At 52.1% G+C, this 14,412-nt stretch overlaps 2 protein-coding genes across 2 annotated transcripts in view; one reads left to right on the plus strand and one right to left on the minus strand.

The window, feature by feature from the left end:
- Positions 1-7,760: 7,760 nt before the first annotated feature.
- On the minus strand, positions 7,761-9,521 carry wu:fa11c10 (protein FAM110A). Its single transcript, XM_056602462.1, has one exon. It carries the CDS (start codon positions 9,513-9,515, stop codon positions 7,761-7,763), a length of 1,755 nt encoding a protein of 584 aa, XP_056458437.1. The 5' UTR covers positions 9,516-9,521.
- Positions 9,522-14,152: 4,631 nt separating this feature from the next.
- The window catches only part of LOC130381765 (cytochrome c oxidase subunit 4 isoform 2, mitochondrial-like), a 4,972-nt gene continuing 4,712 nt past the window's right edge, over positions 14,153-14,412 (plus strand). Inside the window, exon 1 of the mRNA XM_056589561.1 lies at positions 14,153-14,235. Coding sequence (XP_056445536.1) covers positions 14,153-14,235 — 83 coding nt within the window. The remainder of the gene's footprint in view (positions 14,236-14,412) is intronic.

Below are 14,412 nucleotides of genomic sequence, written 5' to 3' on the forward strand. Positions count from 1 at the left end.
CACACACACACACACACACGCACACACACACGTGCGCACGCACGCACGCACGCACGCACGCACGCACGCACGCACGCACGCACGCACGCACGCTCGCACGCACGCACGCACACACACACACACACACACACGCACACGCACACACACAACAGCCAGATATTTGGAAAAATAGTTTAGGCTGGCCAAGTGTCTCTTAACCCAACACTCACCCAACACACTTTTAGTGACTCCTGAAAGCATGCTGAGTGAGTACTTTGTTTGCGGAGTAGTGTGTGTGTGTGTGTGTGCGCTGAGTAGTGTGTGTGTGTGTGTGTGTGTGTGTGTGTGTGTGTGTGTGTGTGTGTGTGTGTGTGTGTGTGTGTGTGTGTGTGTGTGTGTGTGTGTGTGACATAGAAAAAAACAACACTGAATCAAACCAGTTCCTCTGTCCTCTCCTCTGTCATCAAATCTCTTCCTCAAACTACTCATCTCTTCCTCGTGAAACTAGTTCTTGAACGGTGATAGAAGACAACGGTTTTTGAAAAAAACAAACATATTTGGGTTTCTTTCCTCGACAGGATGGCTAGTTGCAGGAAGAAATGTGATGACAGAGGAGTGGACAGAGGAACTGGTTTGAGTCAGTGAGTTGTTGTGAACCACACACACACACACACACACACACACACACACACACACACACACACACACACACACACACACACACACGACCTAAAGCATGACTAATCCCCTATCTGCGTGACCGGTGATTAGTGTTCACTATCAACCCATTACTCAGACCCGAGAGCAAGTAGGGGTTAGACAGTACATTGACAGGTCATCAAGGAGCAGGTAGGTGTTAGACAGTACAGTGACAGGTCATCAAGGATCAAGTAGGGGTTGGACAGTACAGAGAGAGGTCATTAAGGAGCAGGTAGGGGTTGGACAGTACAGAGACAGGTCATTAAGGAGCAGGTAGGGGTTAGACAGTACAGAGACAGGTCATTAAGGAGCAGGTAGGGGTTAGACAGTACATTAACAGGTCATCAAGGAGCAGGTAGGGGTTAGACAGTACAGAGACAGATCATTAAGAACAGGTAGGGGTTAGACAGTACAGTGAGAGGTCAAGGAGCAGGTAGGGGTTAGACAGGACAGAGACAGGTTATTAAGGAGCAGGTAGGGGTTAGACAGTACAGAGACAGGTCATTAAGGAGCAGGTAGGGGTTAGACAGTACAGAGACAGGTCATTAAGGAACAGGTAGGGGTTAGACAGTACAGAGACAGTTCATTAAGGAGCAGGTAGTGTTGTCCATGTAGCCGACAATAAAGCAGAATGTGGTGTGGATAAATCTGAGAAAATCTGTGTTTTCAGAAAACATTTGAGTGGAGAGGTTGTGCTTGGTGTACCAACGTTCTTTATGATCTACTGGGATGGACTTCACTCCGCCCGTGTGACGTTAGCTTCAGAGAAATGGAGGATTTGGACAAACAGCAACACTTAAGGAGATCTGTTTGATATTTCCACCGTCAGGGGATGTCAGCGAACAGCTGAAATCTCTTCACGGTCCTCTAAATATAGCATCACATGGGTTTACAGGAAGGCTACATTCAGAGACGCCGTTTAAAGTCTTGACGCTCGTTACAGTCAACACCAAGCTCAGCCAGACATCGACGACATCACACATGGACACAAATATATCAGAGGTCAACTTACAGAGAGAGACACAGAGAGACACACAGACAGAGGGACAGAGACACACTGACAGAGAGAGAGAGAGAGAGAGAGAGAGAGAGAGAGAGAGAGAGAGAGAGAGAATGATTCAGACATACAGACACAAAGAGAGAAAGACAGACGGATAGACAGAGTGACTCAGATGTAAACACAAAGAGAGAGAGGAGGACAGAGACATAAAGGAATGGAGAGAGCAACTGACGAGAGTGAGAGGCTGATGCAGAGAGAAAGAGAGAAAGAGAGACAGAGCGAGACAGACGGAGAGAAAAAAGAGACGAGCGGAGAAGAAACAGAGTTGGCCGGGGGGAGGACAGAGACAGAAGGGAGCAGAGCATCAGGGTGACGTACTGCAGGCCATCTTACTTTTGTTTTTCTGTTGAAAAGCGAGGGACACACACACACACACACACACACAACCCAGCCTCTCCAAAACACTCAGAGCCCATCTGGCCCGCGGCCTTAATCAGCTTATAACGGTCCGGAGGCCAGCGCGCTCATCCCGGCTGACGGTTTAACATTAACACTAACACTCCCTGTCCCAACACTGTTCACACACGGAGACACAGGGGGAGCACCGTGGATACATGGGGCTGACCACCACCAGGTAGAAGGCTCTCAGCCAATAAGAGAGGGTCTGAAGGCCACCAGGTGGAAGGCTCTCAGCCAATAAGAGAGGGTCTGAAGGCCACCAGGTAGAAGGCTCTCAGCCAATAAGAGAGGGTCTGAAGGCCACCAGGTAGAAGGCTCTCAGCCAATAAGAGAGGGTCTGAAGGCCACCAGGTAGAAGGCTCTCAGCCAATAAGAGAGGGTCTGAAGACCACCAGGTAGAATGCTCTAAGCCAATCAGAGAGGGTCTGAAGACCACCAGGTAGAAGGCTCTCAGCCAATAAGAGAGGGTCTGAAGGCCACCAGGTAGAAGGCTCTCAGCCAATCAGAGAGGGTCTGAAGGCCACCAGGTAGAAGGCTCTAAGCCAATAAGAGAGGGTCTGAACCGGCCAGGTGGAATGCTCTCAGCCAATCAGAGAGGGTCTGAAGACCACCAGGTAGAAGGCTCTCAGCCAATAAGAGAGGGTCTGAAGGCCACCAGGTAGAAGGCTCTCGGCCAATAAGAGAGGGTCTGAAGACCACCAGGTAGAATGCTCTCAGCCAATCAGAGAGGGTCTGAACCGGCCAGGTGGAATGCTCTCAGCCAATCAGAGAGGGTCTGAAGACCACCAGGTAGAAGGCTCTCATTAACGCAGAGACAAGCCAGACAATCAGAGACCTCATAAACATGCCAGCCAATCAGAGACACCCTTAATGCAGAGATTCGCCAGCCAGCCAATCAGAGACATCATAAACAAAGAGACGCTAGCCAGCTAACCGGAGACCTTATAACAACTGAGATACACCAGCCAGCCAACCAGAGACCTCAAAACAACTGAGATACACCGGCCAGCCAACCAGAGACCTCATAACAACTGAGATACACCGGCCAGCCAACCAGAGACCTCATAACAACTGAGATAGGCTTGCTGGCAGGAAGACCCCATGAACACTGAGACATGCTAAGAAGCCGAACAAAAGACAGGCTAACTGATAAGTCCGGTTAACTAGCTGGAAAACGTCAGAATGTTTACATTTACATTGAGGGCGTTTAGCAGACGCTTTTATCCAAAGCGACTTACAATTAGTACATTTGTCAGAAGAAAGAGAAACAACAATATATCTCTGTCGGTACAGTAAGGATGTTCAATCAAGTGCCGAGCACTAACAATCCCTAGGTTGACCCATTCCCCGTAAACAACAACAAACACCGAGACATCAGAGCCAGTGGAGACACAGGCGGACTGATGCTGATCCAGGCCAGGATGCTGTCCTGGGAAATGGGAAAGCTGTGACTCCATATGGTACTCTGTCTGTCTATGGTCTCAAACACACACACACACACACACACACACACACACACACACACACACACACACACACACACAGCCCAGAGGATGCGCACAGCCACATACTTATACACTTACACACACTCCAGAGCACAGCTGATCTCTCAGTAAACACGGACATATGGTGCGTCTCTGTGGAGAGAGAGAGAGAGAGAGATCATTACTGACATCCTTTGTCTCCACAGGGAACAACCGCTGAGGCATGTTGTAGGACACACACACACACAGACACACACACACACACACATGTACGTCAGTGCTTATATAAGGACACTCTTCCAGGATCAGGGAGGGACAGGGTTCTCATGACACCGTGAAGTTATGTAAAGATGGGATCATCATCATCATAACAGATACTCATCTGTTTGGCCTCATGCTGGGCCTAGATCTGCTGCTGCAGCACGGAGCTACACCGCACCGCTGGACCGAGTTCAGTCCTCTGCTGTTCCACACAGTGGTTTGATATCATCATCACCCCCCCACTGCTCCCTGCTGCTCTTCCACACACATGTCTTTTCGTCGCCATAAAGCAACTCAGTCCTCCCTGCGTTGATGTCGATACACCGGAGCCGACCAAGCGAGGAGTTACGAACATATGTCTCGCATTGTCTCGTCTTCTCAGAACATATCTCCGCCGTCACGGCGGCCATTCAGCCGTCTGAGCGCGTGCAAGACTTCAATGACATCACTGCCATGACGTCAGTGGTCGCCTTGGCATCGCCGCTCCCAGCATCAGATTGGCCCACTTCCTCCCTCTCTTCATCATCCCTGCATCCTCTCCCACCCTCGCTCTCTAAAGAGAGACACAGAGAAGATCTAGAGTACACCCTTCCGCTCTCTCCCGCCATCCTCTCTCTCTCTCTCTCTCTCCTCTCTCTGTCTCACCCTCCCCGTCTCTCTCACTCTCTGTCTCTCTCTGTCTCTCCCTCTCCGTCTCTCTCTCTCTCTCTCTCTCTCTCTCTCTCTCTCTCTCTCTCTCTCGCTCTCTCTCTCTCTCCCTCTCTCCCTCTCTGCTCCCAGTGGAGCAGCCCAGCCCTGTTCTGTCTCATTAGGTCAGAACCAGAGACGTGCTGCCGGCGAGACTGGCCCGCTCGCCCGCTTATCATCCACTTACCGCAAGATTAAATACAGCCGCACACTCTCACTCTCTCTACCACAAACACACACACACACTGTACATACAAGGGCACACTAACACACATACATACACGGGCGCACACACACACATACAAGGGCACGCACACGCGCACAAAAACACACACAGGCACACACACACACGCACAAGTGCGCACACAAACACAAAGATTAAAAAATAAAGTATAAGTGCTATGCAGAAATTTAAAGTTAACATACCTGGGACTAAAATGAGGTGACAGCAGTAGAATTTCTTGTGTTTCATATCTAAACGTAACCACATCATTTTTGCCCGACAGCATATCTTAAATGTCCATTTACCAACGTATTATTATAGGATCTACGGTATATATCTTTTGCACATGTGATGTGTAGAAACTCGCCGGGAATAGATTTGATTTATTTGACTGCATGAGAGTAATTTTAGTTATCTCTTCACTTTGGCAATGTGAACATGATTATTCCTCATCATGCCAATTAAGCACTTGAATTGAGGCGCGTCCTAAGAGCGATGGGGCTCAATCAGACCGCGGGGTGAAAGCCCAGCGTGTGTCCGTAATAGACGTTCAGATGAGATCTGAGCCTGACACAACACATGCTCCTACTGAGCCCATCTCCGAACGCGATTATGAAGCCTTGCCACGGAGAAGGCGTTTCCGGTTTCCACAATCTGCCTCCCCTACTCTATCCGCTGTTTATTCATTCATTCATTCTGATTTCACGCTGGAACCAAGCCCGATTACCAATCACTCACCTTAATCATATGAAGATATCGTGAATGCATCAGGCTATGTCTACTAAAACAGCTTAATGTTTTCTTATGACTAACTTAAGGAGAATTTGTAGGCTTTTATTCTGTCAAAGAAATGGAAATGTTTTGCCTGATGAAAAGGGAAACTGCCTGATAATTGTAATGTTATTGTTTCTACTCAAGTTGTACTTACATGGTGAATATTGTTCTTGGGCCATGCTTTTATACAGCAACAGGAAGTACAATAATTGAGTCTCATTTCCTGTTTCCTGTTTACTTATTTGCCCACGTGCAGCTTCCATGTATCGTCAGTCATCTCTAACCAAAACCCCATCTCGCCTGTAAGGAAGATTAGGGCTACATGTGATTATCTTTTTGGAGTTCTGACTTTAAAGTCTGACCGCAGAACTCAAAATAAATTCCCATGTTTGCCTTTTCCTCTTCCATATTTCATTGGATGCCCGTCAGGTTTGCAATCGATTTTAGGATCTCATTGGTATTTAAGATCACTTCATGGACTAGCCTGAATGTAATCAACCGTTATCCTCAAACTAAATCTCATCTTTTGAGTTCAGCTTCCTCTGAACCAAGTAGTAAAGAAACCGTCAGTTTTAGTTTATTTGTCTTATTATCTTGAGGTTTTTAAAAATATTAAACACATTTCCTGTTCTGTAAGTTTTTCATGTTTTGCGCAAAGATGGTGCATCAATAAAGTTGGAGGGATCCCCACAAGCTGTGACTGGTGCCTTTATTGTGTTCGCAATTCCAGTTTTTTTCCGTCAGTGCCGTTTACACTTTGGGCGTTTTGTCCACAGGAGACGGAAAACAACGAGATCCACTTCTGCACACACAACCATACCGTTTTCAGAAAAAAACAACAAACTTTATTGCTTCTTCAAAATAAATAGGAGTCAGTCTTCAAACGCGTTCCTGAGAAGTGTTCTGAAAGCTCCTCCTCCTCCTCGTTCTTAGTCACACACACGCCGACGCACACACCTCATGGACCGGGTCATGTGACCTGGTCATGTGATCGCCCATTCTCATCCAGCTCATCCAACCCACTGCCCTGGAATCACACCAAACTGTGTGTGGTGTGTGTGTGTGTGCGCGTGTGTGTTGTGTGATAGGCAGTGATTCATTGCTACTGTGCTCTTTGTTGAGATGAAAATTTGAATGTGTGCGTAAACCAACAAACTCTTGGTTTGCATGCCGACAGAAGTTCACACAACAGTCTTACAGCCGTATGACCCACGCAACGGCTGTGTGTGTGTGTGTGTGTGTGTGTGTGTGTGTGTGTGTGTCAGCGAGTGTGTGTGTTTGTGTGCGTGTTTTCACAGTATAATGTCTCTCTATGTAAAAATGGCGAGTTGTGTTGTCTTCATGCATCGTTTATAGCTTAGATGTGAATTTCTCTTTTACTTCCATGCACACAAACACACATACACGCACACACACATATACTTCCATGCACACAAACACACACACACACACACACACACACAGTACCATGACATCAGGGACTACAAAAAGTACAACTACTTCATCATCATCATCACCCGCAACATCATCGTCATCCGTCTATTATTGCTTTTGTACTTCAATACTCGTATACGTCTAGTAAAATGTAAAAAAAAGTGTCATTTTTGTCCTCACAGAGTAGCCGTCCGGAGGTAAACAAAGAGTGTCCATCCTCGGCCAATGGCCTGCCTCGTTGGCCGTGATGTCACGCACCGCCGCTCTGCCGACCCACGCATACAAAGACAAAAATATAGATGTGTGGATATATATATACATATAAACCGTGTGTATATATTATATCCCAAGGACCGGGGCCCTCAAGAGTCTCTCCAGCTTCGTCAATAAATATGATTGGTTTGAACGGAGCAGACGGCTCCGGATTCCGGTCCAGTCCGGTTCTCTGTTCCGGTCCGGTCCAGTTGCTAATCCGGGTCCAGTCTCTGGACTCCGGTCGCTGATCCGGTCCAGTCAGGTGTCTGATCCGGTCCGGTCTCTAGTCCGGTCCGGTCTCTGTTCCGGTATCTGATCCGGTCTCCAGTCTCTGTTCCGGTCCAGTCTCTGATCCGGTCCGGTCTCTGATCCGGTCCGGTCTCTGTTCCGGTCCGGTCTGTGTTTCCGGTCCAGCCAGTCTCTCATGGATCCAAGTCCATGTCTTTGGTCCTCACCCTTCTCCCTCCCCCCTTTCGCTGCCCCCCCCCCTTTCTCTCCCCCCGGTCTACACGTTGGAGACGGCGTGTGCCGCGTCCCGGGCCTGGCGGATGCCGTAGAGCCACTTGATGACGCGGGCGTTCCTCTCGATCACCGAGATCCCGTACGGCGCCCGCTCCACGCCCGGCCCCTCCCCGCCGCCGCCACCGCCACCCCCCTCGCCCCCGCCCTCGCCCTCGCACTCGGAGCTGGGCGTGCTGACGCTGCGCAGCTTGGACACGGACACGATGTCGGAGTTGGCGCGGCCGAAGCGCTCCACGCCGCCCAGCGCCTCCACCTCGCCGCGGTCCAGCCCGCAGTAGTTGAAGAAGCGCTCCAGGTCGGCCGTGGCGCGCGAGTAGCGGTCGCTCAGGTCCGACTTGGAGCGGTGCAGCGCCGGCGCCGGCGGCTTCCGCGACGAGCTGGCGTTGGAGAGCCGCGTGAAGGCGGGCGACGGCGGCGGGTAGGGCGGGGGCGGGGCCCCCAGGCGGGACGAGGGCGAGGTGGAGGAGGAGGCGGAGGACGTCCGGTGCGGTGGGGGCGGCGGCGGCGGCAGGGTGGGCGGGGCCTGGGGCTGGGCGGTCTGCCGCAGGGGGAGGAGGAGGGGCTTGAGGGGGAGGGCCGGGCGGGGGGGGAAGGTCCGGAGGGCGGCGGGCGGACGCACGTCGACGCGCCGCACCGCCATGGGGTGGGGGTGGGGGTGGGGGTAGGGCGGGGTCGCCACGCGGGGGGCCCGCACCGGGACGGGGGGGGGCTGCTGGCTGTCGTTGTTCCTGTTGTCGAGCGGGGAGGAGGTGGAGGAGGAGGAGAGGGAGGAGGAGGTGTTGAGGGGCTTGGAGGAGGAGGTGGAGGAGGAGGTGGTGTTGAGGGGCTTGGAGGAGGAGGTGGAGGAGGAGGTGTTGAGGGGCTTGGAGGAGGAGGTGGAGGAGGAGGTGTTGAGGGGCTTGGAGGAGGAGGTGGAGGAGGAGGTGGTGTTGATGGCCTTGAGGTTGTTGAGCAGGGGCTTGGAGGAGGAGGTGGAGGAGGAGGTGGTGTTGAGGGGCTTGGAGGAGGAGGTGGAGGAGGAGGTGGTGTTGAGGGGCTTGGAGGAGGAGGTGGTGTTGATGGCCTTGAGGTTGTTGAGCAGCAGGAGGTGGGGCTCCGCTGACAGGCTGCTGCCGATGCTCTTGGTGCCCGACGAGGGGGAGGAGCCTGACGGGGAGGGGGAGGAGCCCGACGGGGAGGGCGAGGAGGAGGACGAGGCGGAGGAGGACGAGGAGCAGGAGGGGAGGGAGGAGCGGCAGGTGGGGACGGCGGTGACGGGCGCGTGGCCGACGTCGCTGACGTTGTTGATGAGGTTGTTGAGGATCTCCAGGTTGAGGGCGGGGCCTCTCCTCCCGCCCGTCCCGCAAACATTCCCTCCTCCTCCTCCTCCCACTCCCGTCTCCGCCGTGATTGGTCGGCGTGGGAGCTTGCGGGCCGGGGGCGTGGCTATCTGGCCGCGCATGGCGGGCGTGAGCAGGGGCTTGCGGATGATGGGGGTCTTGGGGGAGTCGCCGGCGGTGGTGGTGTTGTTGGGGGCGGAGCCGCAGTGCGGGGGCTTGACGGGCGCCTGCCGCGTCAGGACCACCTGCTGGCTCTTGACGTACTTGGCCTTGTCCGCCTCCAGCCGCTCCACGGCGCTCAGGCGCCGCGAGCCGGGCTCCGCCAGCGGGCGCCGGAAGTAGGCGGGGCCTTTGTTGAGGAGGCGGAAGGGCATGGAGGACATGCCCCCCGACGACGGGAACAGGGTCTCCACCGGCATTGTGCAGGGGCTGCAGAGGGGGGGAGACAGAGAGACAGAGGCCGTGAGACACGGGGACACTTCCTGTGACGTGGTCCTACCTACTTTAGTAGTCTTATTTAAGTATTAGTATTATATTAAGGGGGCCCACACAAAGCCCAGACTCAAGCCAACAGCCAACATGCCTTCATCCAACCACTCCGTTGCCTGTCGTCCGACCCGTTCGGCAGAAAAGTTGCATTGAAACACACGGCGATATACCGCGAACTACACAGTAGCGTGGACGTTCTGCTCTTGAGCGAGATGCAATAAGTCTCCGTAACATCAGGTGGCGCTAGTCTCGTGGCGCTAGTCCGCCCCTCCCACACACCGCGCTGAAAACCAATCAGAGTATCCAATGGCTCCGATCCACAGACCGCCAACTCTCTCAGAGTTTGCGAGTTGAATCGGACCAAACACTGTCCGCGCGGTTCCAAAAGCTTCGAACACAGATGAACACACTGAACAGATTCGTTTCCGAACTCATCCGAGTCTCCCCAAACATTTCAGATGGCCAACGGTTGGGCCAGTGTGTTCCACGTTTTAACATTATTCGATCGTTGTCGTAATCGTGACTCCTTGGATGTTTATCTTTGTGTTTCACTTTTCTCACTGTGATGGAATGTTTCCTGTGCCAACAAAGCTCTTTGGATTTAACTGAGACAGAAGACAGAGAGAGAGAGACAGAGAGAGAGAGAGAGAGAGAGAGAGGGAGACAGAGACAGAGACAGAGACAGAGACAGAGACAGAGACAGAGACAGAGAGAGAGTGAGAGGGACGGAGAGAGAGAGAGAGAGAGAAAGAGAGAGAGAGAGAGAGAGAGAGAGAGAGAGAGAGAGAGAGAGACAGTGACAGAGAGAGAGAGAGAGAGAGAGAGAGAGAATGAGAGATGAGGAGAGAGAGAGAATGAGAGACCGAAAGAGAGGGGGAGAAGGGGGGAGTATGGGTGTGAACAGTGAGTCTTCTGGTCAGGAGGCGTGTGAAAGAAGATCGCTCAGTTGTTTCCTTTGTGCTCCACAACAAAAAAACACCCCATAATACTCCTGAAGGGAGAGGGGGGAGGCAGGGGAGAGGGGGGAGAGCAGGACAGAGGGGGAGAGAAGGAGAGATGGGAGAATAGAGGACCAGATAAAGACTGAAACTATGTGGAGCATTAGGCCACTAACTAACTAACCAACTAACTCACCCACTCACTCACATACTGTTTTATCCAAAGCGACTTACACTAAGTACATTTGTCAGAAGAACGAGAAACAACAATATATCGCTGTCGGTACAGTAAGGATGTCCATAGAACCAAGTGCCAAGCACTAACAATCACTAGGTTAACCTATCCCCCGTACACAACAAAGATAGCTAGGATAAGGTGCTACACAATGCTACAAGTGCTATTTTTAAGTGCCAGGACGTACAACAGGCCTATACAACTAGCGGCCCGTGGGCCAAATGCGGCCCCTCTTAATTTTTTTCTGGCCCGCAAGAGGTTGCATGCAAAAAATAAATAAAATAAAGGAGAAACATAGTTGCATGCAAATCAGGTTTCTGTTTGTAGCCGGTGATACTAGCCAGTATCAGTACCAAACAATCAGTAACTGGCATCACTTATTCTGACAATGTTTAGCTCAACCGATACGTGTGAGTCTAGCTTTTCTCATATGAATGTCATCAGAACAAGGGCACGTTGCTCCATGACCTATGAGAAGCTGCATGAGTGTCTCAGGATGAGCCAAACAAGGCAAACGAGGCAGTGCAATCTTTCTCACTGACTCACTGGCTCAAAATGTCTCATATGTACAGTAGTTCTGTTTGGTGATGATTCAAACAACATTGTTGAATTCTAAATACGTGTCCAAAATATGTGAGAACAAAATCTTTTATAATGGTACGATTAAAAGTGAAGAAGGAAGGAATGCTTCTGACAAGTTTATTCCATGTAGTAGTACTATTATATATTAAGTTAACACTACTTTAAGTACGATTTATTTGTAGCGATTCATTCACGTAGTTTTACTCTGTGTGGCCCATGAACCCCCAGTGGTTTTCCTTTTCGGCCCACTTGTTAAGGAGGTTGAATAGCCCTGACGTACAACATACAATAAGAACAATAACTCACCCACTCACTCACTCACCCAGCAACTCACCCATTCACTCACCAATAGCCCACCAGACATCATCCTACAACCAATCAGACAGCATCCAGCCAACCAACCAGACACCATCCTACCAGCCAATTAGACACATCCAACCAACCAACCAGACACCATCCAACCAACCCATCAGAGACCATCCAACCAACCAACCAGAGACCATCCAACCAACCTATCAGAGACCATCCAACCAACCAACCAGACACCATCCTACCAGCCAATTAGACACATCCAATCAACCAACCAGACACCATCCAACCAACCCATCAGACACCATCCAACCAACCAACCAGACACCATCCAACCAACCAACCAGAGACCATCCAACCAACCAACCAGACACCATCCTACCAACCAATCAGACACCATCCTACCAACCAACCAGACACCATCCAACCGACCAATCAGAGACCATCCAACCAACCAACCAGAGACCATCCAACCAACCAACCAGACACCATCCAACCAACCAACCAGACACCATCCAACCAACCAACCAGACACCATCCAACCAACCAACCAGACACCATCCTACCAACCAATCAGAGACCATCCAACCAACCAACCAGACATCATCCAACCAACCTATCAGACACCATCAAACCAACCAATCAGAGACCATCCAACCAACCAACCAGAGACCATCCAACCAACCAATCAGACACCATCCAACCAACCAACCAGACACCATCCAACCAACCTATCAGACACCATCAAACCAACCAATCAGAGACCATCCAACCAACCAACCAGAGACCATCCAACCAACCAATCAGACACCATCCAACCAACCAACCAGACACCAACCAACCAGACACCATCCAACCAACCAACCAGACACCATCCAACCAACCAACCAGACACCATCCAACCAACCAACCAGACACCATCCAACCAACCAATCAGACACCATCCTACCAACCAACCAAACAGCATTTCAGACAACTGGGCATCCAACAAGGAAACAAACTCAGAACATACATGCATTTAGTTTCATCCGTCTGTCACAATACAGTGTGTGCGTGTGCATGTGCACGTGTGTGGGTACATTCCCTGCCCTAGCGGGAATCAAACCCCAGACCCTGGCACCATTAGTGCCCTGCTCAACTACCGGACACCAGACAGGTCACGTGACCCGTACATTGTACTGTATGGTGTTTGTATTGTATTATAGCACTTAACTGTGTAGCAACGGCAATAGCTGCTATCAATTGGTTAGCCTAGCAATTGTTGTACTTGCACTTGGTTCTGTGAACATCCTTTCTGTACCGACAGCGATATATGACAAATGTACTTATTGTAAGTCGCTTTGGATAAAGGCGTCTGCTAAATGCCCTAAATGTAAACGTGAATGTAAGACCCCCAGACCCAGAGAACCCCAGACTCACAGACCCTCAGACCCCGTCCCCAGACGTCCCTCCTGTGAAAGGGGGCCGACGCTCAGTGAGGCATCGCTGGGTAAAGACAAGACATGTGACCCAGCGCTAGTGGAGCAGCTAGTGGATTAGCACCCTCGCTACGGCTCAAAAAAACCCACTCTTTAATACCCTCCCCCCTCCTCCCCCTCTCCTCCCCCTCTCACCGGTCAGGTCCTCTTTGTTGTTGTTGTCCTTTTAACTTCTCTGCTCCCTCTTTTCTTCTCGCTCGCCCGACTCTCTCTCTCTCTCTCTCTCTCTCTCTCTCCGGTAGACCGGAGGGGGGGGGGGGGGGGGGGGGGGGGTCGCCCGGGGTCAGGTTCCCCCTCGGAGGGGAGAGGGGCCCCCAAGACCCTGCCTCGTCCCGGCGGGAGGGGCCCCTGGATGTAGCGGGCGGGTGCCGGGGTGACAGAGTCCTTCCTCCCCTGAACCCCACCCCCTCCTCCTCCTCCTCCTCCTCCCCCGTGCCTCGGTTATAATCCCTCCGACAACGCGCTCCTCGCAGCGGAGCGGAGAGCAGCAGGAGGAGGAGGAGGAGGAGGAGGAGGAGGAGGAGGAGGAGGAGGAGGAGGAGGAGGAGGTGCTGTGGTCCTGGCGGAGAGGAGGCGCAGACACCGGCGTAGGGTCCAGGTCCGGATAGAGGAGTCCCAGAAAGTAGACAACTAGTAGACAACAAGGACCTCTCTCTCTGTAACTCGGTCTCTCTCTATCGGTCTCTCTCTCCCTCACTCTCTCTCTCTCTGTCTCTCTCTCTCCCTCTCTCCCTCTCTCTCTCTCTCTCTCTCTCTCTGTGTCTGTGTGTCCCGGTGTCTGGCTGTGCAGGCAGAAACACACACACACACACACAAACACACACACTCGTTCAGACACACGGATTGCACGCTGCACGGGTTTCGGGCGAGAGACTCTGTTCTACAGCGGAGCGAGCGAGGCGGGCTTTAATAGACTTTCCCGGCTCCTCCCACCCGGGCCCCATTCGGCCACGCCCCCTCGGCCGAGCCCACCAATCACACGCCGGCTCGGGAGGCCTCGGCAGGGCAAGCGGGGAGGAGCCCACATGTGGGAGCAGTGCTCTCATTGGCCGGTGCCGGCGAGAGCCCGACCAATCGCGTCCCCTCCCCCCCCGCAGACAACAAAACAGTGAGTGGGGATTTTCATTCAAATTTAATTCTTTGAAAGGGAGAAAGGGAGAGAGGGAGGAGGGGGGGAGAGAGAGGGGGAGGGGGAGACGACAGAGAGAGAAAGGAAAAGAGAGAGAGAGAGAGGACATAGAGAGAAAGGAAGAGGAGGGGGGAGAGAAAGGGAGAGAGAAAGGGA

Source organism: Gadus chalcogrammus, chromosome 1 (assembly GCF_026213295.1).
Source record: "Gadus chalcogrammus isolate NIFS_2021 chromosome 1, NIFS_Gcha_1.0, whole genome shotgun sequence".
In the NCBI taxonomy this organism is placed as follows: Eukaryota; Metazoa; Chordata; class Actinopteri; order Gadiformes; family Gadidae; genus Gadus; species Gadus chalcogrammus.